Genomic DNA, 13,244 nt, shown 5'->3' with positions numbered 1-13,244 from the left:
TGTTATTTTCTTCCTACAGGACTGATTTTTACATTTACAATATGGGTCTTGGGCCTTCCTAGGAAGTCTAGGGTCACACTAAGGTATTAAATGTGTTATGATTATTTTTTAAAATCCTCTTGTTTTGATAATCAATAAATATACAGAACAATTATGAATAGTTCTTAAAAGAAGAAGTGACACAAGCGATCTGAAAAAGCAGCCTGGAATAAGTGCATTTTGACTTCAGTAGATTTTTCACTCTACTATTAGAAAATGACTTAATATTTGTGTGTTTATTTTTTTATCTAATGTTTCCTGTACTGTACTAATTTAAGCCCATTATACAAGGTGTAAGTGAATCAAACAAATGCTACCTGTACATCAGATCAATCAACATTTCAGGATCCTCCTGGTGTTCCTTCATTTTAACAGTATCAGAAAGGATCATATGAAGGTTGAAAACCAAATCTTGGACCTGCAGCAGAGAACCATATGAAAAACATTCTTCAGTTGCCATTCATTCACAATCACTAAATTAGTTTGGAAGACATTTCAGATGAATATCAAAACAAATAATTGATACTGATATAGTTAAGAGTATGCATGCTGGGGTATGGTGAGTTAAGGGTACTAAACTTTATACAAATTCCTCAGCAGACTGTTTTATTCAATCTCTCATCTGGAAACAAGTACAACTATAAGTACAAATAAAATATAGGGATAGAGTAGATACAAGAACATAAGAAGCCTGGCTGCTGTGGCTCAGTTGATTGAGCCTCGTCCCATGGACTGAGAGGTCCTGGTTTGATCCCCAGTAGGGGGCGTGCAGGAGGCAGCGGATCGATGTTCGTTCACATTGATGTTTCTATATCTCTCCCTTCCTCTCTCTCTAAAAAAAAATCAATAAAAACATATTTTAAAAAAAACACAAAAGAAAATTCTCTGCTGTTTCTGATTTTCCAAAAAGGTAGAAACTTGAGTTTTTAAGGCAAATTACTATTTCAATAATATGTGGAAATGTTTCATCATAAAGTTTTTGTTTGTCCACACTGCCTAAGCCTACTTTTCTTTTTGTTACAAATTCACAGAATTAAACATGTTTTATTAACTAATCCAAGAAGGAAGAGTAGCTTAATGAAATGAAAAAATTCATCCCTGTGGCATATGATATGTAGATTGAAAGAAAAATACAGGTCCCTCCAGTAAAAAAACAAAGTTTGATTAAACTATTTGGAAAGGTGCCTACTTTATAATCCTATTTCAATTAATGATCTAGAAAGTGGCAGTTCTGACCTGATCAGGAAATGTCGTTTCTCTCAATTCCAGATCTTCTTCAGCATATGTCAATATAGTCTTCAGAGAACGTCGTAAGAATTCTTCGTTAAAATTCTGAGATGTACCCACCAAGGAAGACAGTGACATGGTTACCTGCATTTTAACCCTGGCAAAGTTCTGTAACAGAGAAATTGTCAGGTTACAATTTAATATAGGAGAGCTTAAAAAAATGTTTTTTTTTACTTGTTAAAAAGAAAATATAAGTTAGTGAAAAATACCACTGTAAGCAAAATATTTTTTTAAAGTATTGAAATATGCATATTAAAATTTTATTTAAAAATTTCTTTGATTTTAGAGAGAGGGGAAAGGAGAGGGAGAGACAGAAACATCAATGAGAGAGAACACTGATTGGCCACCTCCTACATGCCCACCACTGAGGATCAGGCCCACAATCTGGGCATGTACCCTGACTGGGAATCGAACCAGCGAACTCTTGGTGCATGGGTTGATGTTCAACCACTGAGCCACATAGGCCCGGCTTGAACTTTTATTTTAAAAGGGACATAAAACTTAGAATTTTGGCCCTGGCCGGTTTGGCTCAGCGACTGGAGCGTCAGCCTGCGGTACAGAGAGACCAGGGTTCGGTTCCCGCTAAGGGCACGTACCTCGGTTGCAGTTTGTCCCCGGCCCTGGTTGGTCGTGCGGGTGGCAGCCACTCGATGTGTCCCTTCACGTCGATGTTTCTCTCTCTTCCTCTCTCTCCCTCCCGCTCTATCTGAACAAAAAATGGAAAAATGTCCTCGGGTGAGGATAAAAAAAAACAAAAAACCTTAGAATTTTGCTGTGAACAATTAGAAGTTTTGCCTAAGGCTTTATATATGAAATATATGTTATTAATAACAACACCATTTGGTGGGGTGGTTTAATCCTCACCCGAGGATTTTTTTTTTTTTTCCATTTATTTTTAGAGAAAGTGGGAAGGAGGGAGGGAGGGAGAAATACTGACGTGAGAAAGACACTGACTGGCTGTCTCCCGCCCAACTCCAACTAGGGCCAGGGATCGAACTTGCAACCCAGGCATGCACCCCTCACTGGGAATCAAACCTGCGACCCTTTGATCCAAGGGCTAATGTTCTAACCGCTGAGCCAAATTGGCCAGGGCAATAATAACACCAATTTTACAGATTAGATGAAAGAGCCTGACCAACATCACAGAATTGTTTTATTTTTTCCTTTACTGATTTTAGAGAGAGAGAAAGGGAGGGGAGGGAGAGATGGAAACATCGATGACAGAGAACATCAACTGGCTGCCTCCTGCATGCCCTGCAGTGGGGATTTGGCCCACAACCTGGGCATGTGCCCTGACTGGGAATCGAACCAGTGACCTCTTGGTGCATGGGTTGATGCTCAACCACTGAGTCACACCAGTCAGGCACATCACAGAATTCTTAAGTGGCTGGTGTAGTCTTGAAACTCTGGCCCATTTCATTTGGTCCATTATTATGATGAAAGTAATTTAATACAATTCATGAATAATGTAACTTAAAGGTAGAATCTTCAGAATGATGCCTGTAACAGTTTATATTCTTCCCTTTTTAGTGTAAATTGATTTGTTACAAACACCATTCCCCATTATAAAACCATCGTAAGAGGTTATCAATAATAACATAGTAATTGTCAAATTGAAGATATTTTTGTCAATATTCTATTTGACATCTCTGTATATTTAAATGTATTGATTACTTTTTCCTTAAAATTTTCCTAATTTATCTTCAGTGGTATCACTTTATCTTGATTTTCCTATTTTTTATCCACTCCTTTTCTGTCATATTCTATATAGCCTCATCCATTTCTTTGCCTTCCACTAGTATAGATACATGCCAATGTCTTCAGCACATATTTTTCTCTAGAGCTCCAGGCTATTATATTTCACCAGATGGTTCCATCTGGATGTCTCATGGGTACCTCAATTTTAACATTTCTAAAATAACCTGCTTTGCCTAAATGATTATATGAATGGCGCTATTTTTGTAGTGATTCGGGCCAAAAATCTAGAAATCATTCTTCCCTCATTATTCATACTATATATCTAATTCACACTATCCCCTAATCTGTTCTAATCCATTCCCAATGCCATTGCTTTAGTTTATACCCTTACCACCTCTTACTTGAATTACTGTAAAAACTTCCTAACCGATTTTTCTGCCTTTTCTCTTATCCCCCAAGTCTATCTTCCAAAGAGCATTATAAAAAATTTTGTAAAATGCAAATCTATACCCATCTCTTCTTAACATACATTTCCAATGGCTGAGCATAGTTTTAAGGATAAAATGCAAGTAACAACTCAGTAAATGTGTCAAACTATATGGTCATAACCACCAAGAAGTGCTAGAAAGTATCTTTTTCCTTTTTCCTGTTTCCTTCTATTGTCTCCACCCCTTTCTAATTATGTACAAAGCTCTATTCACCTACTTATCCATCTGATTGGGCAATTCTTCATCTTCAGTTCAAGCATCTTTTTCTGAAAACCCATCCCTGAATGCATAAGCTATTTTTCTCTGTGCTTACAGTTAGTTAGCTCTGTGCTAACCTCTCATTATATTAACAGCAGCAAACACAATTCAGCATTTGCTCAATGCCAGCTACCATTATAAGTATTTTACTTAATATTAATTTATATAATCTTCACAAAACCATCTGAAGTAGGTACTTAATACCATTATTAGATAAGCATTACCTGTTCATTTCCTCCTTCAGTAGATGCTAAGGTACTTGGAAAAAAAGACTGTCCTTTTATCTATGTTTGCCCAATGCCTACTAGAGTATGTAGTATACAATTTAATACTTTGTTATCAGTGCCAGTTTAAATTACCTGTTCTGTTTTAGAGGTACTACCTGACACTAAGATGATAAATTATTTTTCCTACTAGTAAAGCTTTCCTAAAATAACAGAAAAATGTATCAAGAAAATTTCAAATGTGGTCAAATTTTAGAAACCTGATTTTAAACCTAGACAAAATCAATAAAGTAACTGGACTGTTCTGTTTTGGAAGAGAGTACCCTTGCCCCGGCCCATGTGGCTCAATTGGTTGGACACTGTCCCGTGCACCGAAAGGTTACTGGTTTGATTCCTGGTCAGGGTATATGACCAGCTTGTAGGTTCAAACCCTGGTAGGGGGCGTGCAGAAGGCAGCCAACTGATGGTGCTCACATTAATGTTTCTCTCTCCCTCTCTCTCTAAAAAATATCAGTAAGCTATTTTTAAAATAAAAAATAAGAGGACCTGGCTTCTAGTAAAAATACAGTGTGAGACGGTAATTTCCCACTTCTGGATTTCATACAAAAAGAAAAGATAAATAGGAAAAAAAAAATCCATAAATCTATTTTCAGCAAAATAAAGAAACTGATATAATGCATATATTCAAAAATGATATGCCCTGGCCAGTTTGTCTCAGTGGTTAAAGTGTTGGCCCATGGACTGAAGGGTCGCAGGTTTGATCCCTGGCTCTGGTCAAGGTCGTGCTTGAGGCAACCAATCAATGTGTCTCTCTCACATCAATGTTTCTCTGTCTCTCCCTCCCACTCTGTCTAAAAAAAAAAAAAAGGAAAAATATCCTGGGGTGAGGATTCATAACAACACAAAAGAGTTGCAAAGACAAGCTAAAATAGAAAATTGCCCTGGCCGATTTGGCTCAGCGGTTAGAGCATCAGCCTGTGGTCCAGAGAGACCCAGGTTCGGTTCCCGCTAAGGGCACGTACCTTGGTTGCAGTTTGTTCCCGGCCATGGTTGGATTGTGTGGGTGGCAACCACTTGATGTGTCCCTTTCATGTCGATGTTTCTCTCTTTCTCTCTCCCTCCTACTCTCTCTGAACAAAAAAATGAAAAAATGTCCTCGGGTGAGGATAAAAAATAAATAAATAAATAATAAAATAAAATAGAAAATCAATAGAAGGAAAGAAGGGGAAAGCAAATAGTACAGACAACTTAGAATAATCAAGAACTTAGGGAATATTATTCCCAAGAATTGTATTTAGCTGCTTGATATTCATTCAGATATGGATGACATTTTTCTTTTCAGCACTTGACATAATTAATAAGGTGAATAACGTTTCTGAATTAATAAAGTTAAAATTTTTTTTTCAAAGCCCAACTCACACACAGAAACACTGAGGATCAAACATAAACACCACCCATAAAGAAGCCAATGAAGCCAACAGGCACATACAGACCACCTCTTGCCACATGACTTTGGGATCCAGCAACTGATTGAAAGTGCCCCCAGATCACAGTCATATATTCTCCATAGTTCTGTAGCATGAATTTTGCATATATTTTGTTCTTTATCTTTTATGAACTTAATGTCAATGCTGCTCATGTAATTCCCAATAAAACCCAATTAGAGAAATATAGTGACCCTTGAACAAAGGTTTGAACTTATACATGGATTATTTTCAGTAAATACTGCCAATGTATTTTCTTTCTTGTGATATCAATAACATATTCTTTTCCCTAGCTTACTTTATTATCGGAATATATTATATAACACACATAACATACAAAATATGTGTTAATCGGCTGTTTATGTTTTTGTTCTGTTCAGCAGTAGGCTATTGGTAGTTAAGTTTTGGAGGAGTTAAAAGTTACACATGGATTTTTTAATGTGCAGGGTCGGTGCCCCTAAGCCCCGCATTGTTCAAGGGTCAACTGTACTAAAGAGTGAGATGCTAATGGTAGAGTTGCACTTTGTAAAGCTACAAACCATTGTGATATCTAAGATTTTTTTTCATCCCCCTAAGAACCAATATTTACGTGTTTGGTGGCAATATTGTCCCCACTAAGAATGCATAATCTAAAGAAATAGAGGACTGATGATATTATATAATTATAAAGGTAATCATTAGAGCAATATAAACTTTACTGAATATAATAAACATTACACCCAAAACATAGGGTGAACTGACCAGATGGTTCAAGATAAAAACAACTAACAAATTTTTTTCAAAGGAGAGGAAGTGGAGGTATAATAAAACTCCAGGACACATCTGTTATAATAGCAAGTGTAAAAAGATTTCATTCAACTTAGAGAGTAGATTACAATCCAATACTCAACTCTATCTTATATATATGAGAGACACACCTATAATAAAGTGATTCATAAAAATAAAAATAAAACAACAGACAAAGGTAACTAAAGCAAGTTCAAATTAAAAAGAAAGTAGAAGTATCTTAATACCACACAAGGTAGAATTTAGGCTAAAAAAATGAAAGTTTTAAATAAAGCCAATCCAGGCCCTCTTCAGTTCTAAAGGGAATAATAATTTATAAAAAGATGTAACAGATGAATATCAATCCACCAAATAAGAGCTAAAGGAGAAAAATATATAATGTGTAGGTTTAAATTCAGTTTTCAGTCTGCCAAAAGAATAAAAATTAAATAAGAATATAAAAGAACAGAATAATGTAATTAATAAGGTATATTTGTTTGTTTAACTCAACGCTTTAAAAATAAAGAATACATCTTCCTTTATTTTTTATTTATTTTATTTTATTTTTTTATCCTCACCCGAGGACATTTTTCGATATTTTGTTCAGACAGAGTGGAAGGGAGAGGGAGAGAGAGAAACATCGACGTGAAAGGGACACATCGAGTGGTCGCCACCCACACGACCCAACCAGGGCCAGGGACAAACTGCAACTGAGGTATGTGCCTTTAGCGGGAACTGAACCCGGGTCTCTCCGGACCACAGGCTGACGTTCCAACCGCTGAGCCAAACTGGCCAGGGCTCAATATGTCTTCTTTTAAATGCTTGTGTAACATTTATAAAAACACTGTATGTATGAACACACAAATGCACACATCCATGGTACTAAAGAGATACACACTGTATGATCACGCTGCAATAAAACTAACATCAAAACTTTAAACAAGCCCTGGCTGGGTAGCTCAGTTGGTTAGAGCATCATCTCAATATGCCTAGGTTGTGGGTTTGATCCCCGGCAAGGGCACATATGAGAATCAACCAATGAATGCATAAATAAATGGAAAACAAATTGATGTTTCTCTCTCTCCCCCGACCTGTCCCCACCTCTTCCTCTAATATCAATATTAAAATGAAGACATTAAAAAAAAATTTTTTTAAGCCCTGGCTGGTTTTTGCACAGTGGTTAGAGTGCGGGCCTATGGACCGAAGAATCATGGGTTCAATTCTGGTCAAGGGCATGCACCTTGGTTGCGGTTTGGTCCTGGCCCTGGTTGGGGTCATGAGGAAATCAACCAGTCGATGTGTCTCTCTCATATCAATATTTTTCTCTCTTTCTTTCTCCCTCCCTCCCACTCTATCTGAAGATAAATGGAAGAAAATGTCCTCAATGCCCAGCTGGTCTGGCTCAATGGTTGAGCGTCAACCCATGCACCAGGAGGTCATCGGTTTGATTCTCAGTCAGGGCACGTGCCCAGGTTGTGGGCCAAGTCCCGAGTGGGGGCATGCAGGAGGCGGCCAATAGATGTCCTCGCTCACTGATGTTTCTATCTCTCTCCCTCTCTCTAAAATCAATAAAGAAAAAAAAAATGCCCTTGGGTGAGCATTAAAAAACAACTTTAAATAAACAACAACAACAACTTTATCAACTCTTTGGGTTAAAAAGAAAATGCAAACTGAAATTACAAATATCTACAAAATTAGAATATTAAAAATACTACATATCAGAAACAATAATATGCCAAAAGTAGTATTCAAATGAAAATTCTAAAATTTAATTCTTAAATACTTCCATGAGTAAAAATAAGTGAATTAAACATTTGTCTCAAAAAAACTTAAAAATATATATATAACACATGAATACATTGTCAAATAAAAACTCAAATGTAAAAAATAGAATTACTCAAAGTCTGGCATATAATCACAAAATATCAAGCCAAGATATTTAAACTTTTAATTTTCTATATTATTACTTTCATTTTACTTAATGATTATAATTAAAATTTATAAAAGCGCAACATACATTTATATTCTAAGTCTACTACCATAGATGCTACTTTTATTTTTTGAAAAATCTTTATTGTTGAATGTATTACAGATGTTCCTTATTTTTCCCCCATTGACACCCTCCTCCCCATTTTTGCCCCCCTCCCGCCTTTTCCCACACTATTGTCTGTGTCCATTGGTTATGCATATAAGTTCTTTGGTTTATTTCTTCCCACCACCCAACCCCTTTCCCTTTGAGGTCTGTCAGTCTAGCAATGAATTTGTACTTCTTAATCCCTTCACCTTTATCACCCATTCCCCCAACCCCCTTCCCATCTGGCAACCAACAGAATGTTCTCTGTATCTATGAGGATGTTTCTGTTCTGCCTGTTCATTTTGTTTGTGGATTCCATTGTCGATAGATATGTATTCATTGCCATTTTGTTTGTTCATATATTTTATCTTTTTCTTCAAAAAGACCTTTCATCATTTCATACAATAACGGTTTGGTGGTGATGAACTCCTTTAACTTTTTCTTGTCTGGGAAAGTCTTTATATGGCCATCGATTCCAAATGACAGCTTTGCAGGATGAGTTATCTTGGTTGTAGGTTCTTGCTTTTCATCACTCTGAATATTTCTTGCCACTCCCTTCTGGCCTGCAAAGTTTCTTTTGAGAAATCAGCTGACAGCCTTATGGGAACTCCCTTGTAGGTAACTAACTGCCTTTCTCTTGCTGCTTTTAAGATTCTCTTTGTCTTGAACCTTTTGCATTTTGATGATGATGTGTCTTGCTGTGGGCCTCTTGGCGTTCATCTTGTTTGGGACTCTGTGCTTCCTGGACTTGTATGTCTGTTTCCTTCACCAAGCTAGGAAAGTTTTCTGCCATTATTGTTTCAAACAGGTTTTTGATTTCTTGTTCTCTCTCTTCTCCTTCTGGCACCCCCAAGATGCGAATGTTGGCACGCTTGAAGTTGTCCCAGAGGCTCCTTACACTATCCTCATTTTTTTGGGTTCTTTTTTCTTTTTTCTGTTCTGATTGGGTGTTTTTTTGCTTCCTTATATTCCAACTTAATGGTTTGCTTCTTAGATTTATGTACTCTACTATCGAATCTGTGTAAATTATTCTTTATTTCAGTTAATGCCTCCTTCATTTCTGACTGTGCATCCATCATTTCGGACTGGTCCTTTTTTATGCTCTCGAGGCCCTCACTAAGTTCACTGAGATTCTCAGTTCATTGAGCATCCTTATAAGCAGTATTTTGAACTCAGCATCTGTTAGGTTGCTTATCTCCATTTTGCTTAGTTCTTTTTTTTGGGTTTTGTTCTGTTCTTTCATTTGGGACCTGTTTCTTTGTCTCCTCATTTTGGCTGCCTCCCTGTGTTTGTTTCTGTGTATTACTTAATGAGAGGTGTGGGGCTATCTGAGACCAGATGCTGCCTGTTTGAAGAATTTAGGAAAACCTGAAGCAGGATCCAAGACAGGCCAATTCTATGATTAAATAACGGGCAACAGCTTGGGTGGGCCAGAAAGTTGGGTGGGGCGGGACATCAGGGAATCACCAGGGCGAGGCTACCAGTGTGAGCCAGGTTGCTGGAGTCCCAGGTATGGGAACTGTCTGCCGCCCCAGGGACGGGCTCACCAAAGGAACAAAGGTCTCTGACAGCACGTTTGTCCCAGAGAAAGGCACCTCTCCAGCTGTCGCTCCAGTGCCAAACAGCTCAGGTCTTCCCTGTATGTCTCTGGTGCCCCTCGAGCTAACACCCTTCGAGCTTAGAGGGAGTGAGTCCGATAAGTCCGTGCGCAGGCCCTTTAAGGAGCTGCCTGGGGCTCCAGGCGCATCAGCTTCCTTGAGCCTCTGTTCCCGCTGGTTTTTCCACCCTGAAGTTATGGGGATTCTCTTCCTGGCACTGGAACCCTGAGTGGGGCGTCTGGTGTGGGACAGGGACCCCTCAGTCCTCAGGGAGGACCTTCCAGCCGAAGTATCCTCCTGATTTTTATCCGCCACACGTGGGTGTGGGACCAGCCCATAGTGCCTCGGCCCCTCCTACCAGTCTTGATATGGCTGCTGCTTTAATTCTGTAGTTGTAGGACTTCTATTCAGCTTGATTTCAGGCGGTTTTGAATGATGGTTGTTCCGTACTTTAGTTGTAACTTTGATGTGGTTGTGGGAGGACGCGATACCACGTTTACCTACACCACCATCTTGACCAGAAGTCCATAGATGCTATTTTTAGTACAGGAAGCAAAATTAGCAATCTGAATTTTTATAAGCTATCCAGAGAATGAGAAATATAAAGATAGTCTGGGATTAGGCTCAAAATATACAAAATAATTTCATGCTTTTCCCCAAATCCATTTAATAGACAGCTGCAGGAGTTCTATTTCATTATGAACCGAGATAAAACCCAGAGTCACAATACTTACATTCCCTATTTCAAAGTTTTGTCTCATCAGTAGGTAAAGGGAGGCACTAGCATGTGACCGTATTGTACTGATGCTACTGCTACAGTGTCGGAGAAGACGGAGGCATAAATCAGCACACTGCTCTGTCTCTTCTTCAAACAGGAGTTCAGGGAACTGTGAAAAACACCACCAACACTGAATTGAAGCAGAATGAACTAGAGATTTGTTAGTATAGCCAAGGATTAAATAAATGATTAAGGGACAACATTTACAAATGGTTGATAATATGGACCAGAGCCTGACCTGGGTTTGAATACTAACTATGCCACTTACTAGCTAGTAACACTGTGCCCTTGGACAAGTTTTCTCATCCATAAAATGGGCCTAATAATATTATCTACATGGGGTTATAGGACTATCTTATATTAGATAATGTGGATAAAACACTTAGTATAGTAACCAACATGTAATAATTCTATAATGTGTTTTTATTATTATAAAATAGTAATATAACTCATTTTCACTGGTTAAGTTTCATCAACAGCTCTGTATTCCATCTTAAAAGATGACTAAAATGAAATAGCTACCTTTCAGATTTAAGAATATACCTATTTCTAGGGGAAAACTAACATAGGAAATAAATATTTGAAGTAGTTAAACAAATGTACTTTCTCTTCCATTCACCATAGGGTAGGTTAATTTCAATGGACTGAACTACTTATACATTGAATTCTTGATAAAGCAAGTTAATAAGGAACAGACAAAATAAGAAGAAAACAAGCAAAGCCCCAAATTTAAAAGTAGCTATTTATTTCAGGCCCTTCTCCACATCAAAACTCCTATTTTTTAAGCCAGAAACTGGGTAGAGTGATCTAAATAAGAATTCCAAAAGGCAAGCAGTAGAAGGGAGACTAAAAAGAATCAAGGGTCTTGGGTTTTTATTAAAACTTTAACTATAAATATATTAACCAATGAACATGTCAAATGATCTTAGACAATGTTAATAAAGTCTGACAAGACTACAGGTACAAAATCAACTTACCTTTGAAACCAGGGCCCTCTGTGTAGCAAAACAGTGTTGTAGATAAACGGCACTTTGGTTACAGGCCATACTATGTAGTAGAACTTTTAGCACCCCACCAAGGATGCTCTCTTTGGATTCTGTTACTGAAACTGTCTGCAGTTTAAAGATAAATAAATAAAATAGAGATGTACTTGCAATTTGGTTAGGGAGACAAAATATGTATAAACAAACAAATATATTTTAATAGGAAAATGATAATATAAGATCTAGAAGGACTTCAAAAAAAAAAGATTACCAGGATTTGGATAAAAGAAGAAAAGGGGAAAACAGAATGGGTAGGATTTAAAAGGGGGGGTGGGGCAGGGAAGAGTCAGGATATGACTTTTAGGAACTACTGATACTTAAATGTAATTATATGACTCAATACATACTTTTCCTCAAATCCCGATTTACCAAATCTGTACTTTAAATTCCTCTTTTTTGTGTTCTCACCTGGACAACAATCTCTAGTGTATCCAAAATGATCAGGTTTGCTTCAGTAGCCAGATTTCCATCAATCAGTGCTTCATGTTCAATCTCTGCTCTTGACCTAATGCAAAATAGCATAAGAAATTATATTTATCTTAAAACAACAATAATATATCCATAATTTTAAAAAGACTTAAAGATTCATAGATATTAAAACAAAACCAAACCAAACCCTTGGAACCATTTTAAAATATTTGCCTAAATGAAAAATTATAAGAGAATAAGAAAAAAGACAATATTGTACATATTAATGTTTTCTTTTATCCTAAATTTTGTCAACCATGCCCATACACATTTTCTCACCCTATTACAGTCTTACAAAGCCACCAAAAGCAGAAATCCTTAGCTTCCAAATTTAAAGCAAACACAGGAAACAGTATTTTATTCTGAATGGCATAGACACTAGGTGGTGCTATGTGGGTTTGCATTTAGACCTGCTTCATGCAGCAACATTCAAAATGTTCAAGGATATAAGTACTTTTCCCCCTCTAACATTTCATAATTTTCATGTTCAAGGATAAAAGTACTTTTCCCCCTCTAACATTTCATAATTTTCATGTTCAAGGATAAAAGTACTTTCCCCCCTCTAACATTTCATAATTTTCCAAAATTTAAAAATTTTGATGCAGAAAACAATTTAACTCTTCAATGAGACTCTGGATAGAACCACTCACTAGAAACATGTTGATGCCAAGTCATTTACTTGAATATCCAATATTTACAAAAGTATTATTTAATGAAAATTTAAAAATTTAAGGAAAACTACAGATGATTTATGGGTAAAATTGACATTTGTTTTACTAGCAATACATATATCTAAACTATGTATTACATGTAAATAGACCAAACAACACACAAATCAAAGCGAAAGTGCAAGGACACACTAAATGCTAACTTTCTGAAGTGCATAGATGTTCAAGTCTGAATCATTATTACTACCACTAAAGAGAACAGTTCTGCTTCATGTAGCAACATTCCTTAGAGCACAGCAAGACAAGCACGAAGAATACATTATACAAGTGCAGAAATAAAGCAATATACAGACAGTATAGCATCTGGCTGCT

At 37.0% G+C, this 13,244-nt stretch overlaps 1 protein-coding gene across 8 annotated transcripts in view; it reads right to left on the bottom strand.

The window, feature by feature from the left end:
- Positions 1 to 13,244, bottom strand: part of DOCK7 (dedicator of cytokinesis 7) — a 196,961-nt gene that overhangs the window by 25,544 nt on the left and 158,173 nt on the right. For all 8 annotated transcript variants that reach the window (XM_036255522.1, XM_036255524.1, XM_036255526.1 and 5 more), the window contains 5 exons: positions 12,145 to 12,241; positions 11,671 to 11,805; positions 10,650 to 10,802; positions 1,276 to 1,434; positions 357 to 457 (listed from right to left, as the gene is read on the bottom strand). In XM_036255522.1, the coding sequence (XP_036111415.1) occupies positions 357 to 457; positions 1,276 to 1,434; positions 10,650 to 10,802; positions 11,671 to 11,805; positions 12,145 to 12,241 (645 nt within the window). The remainder of the gene's footprint in view (positions 1 to 356; positions 458 to 1,275; positions 1,435 to 10,649; positions 10,803 to 11,670; positions 11,806 to 12,144; positions 12,242 to 13,244) is intronic.

The sequence above is a fragment of the Molossus molossus genome, unplaced genomic scaffold (genome assembly GCF_014108415.1).
Source record: "Molossus molossus isolate mMolMol1 unplaced genomic scaffold, mMolMol1.p scaffold_m16_p_12, whole genome shotgun sequence".
NCBI classification, from domain to species: domain Eukaryota; kingdom Metazoa; phylum Chordata; class Mammalia; order Chiroptera; family Molossidae; genus Molossus; species Molossus molossus.
This window is presented reverse-complemented; position numbering and strand designations above follow the sequence as displayed.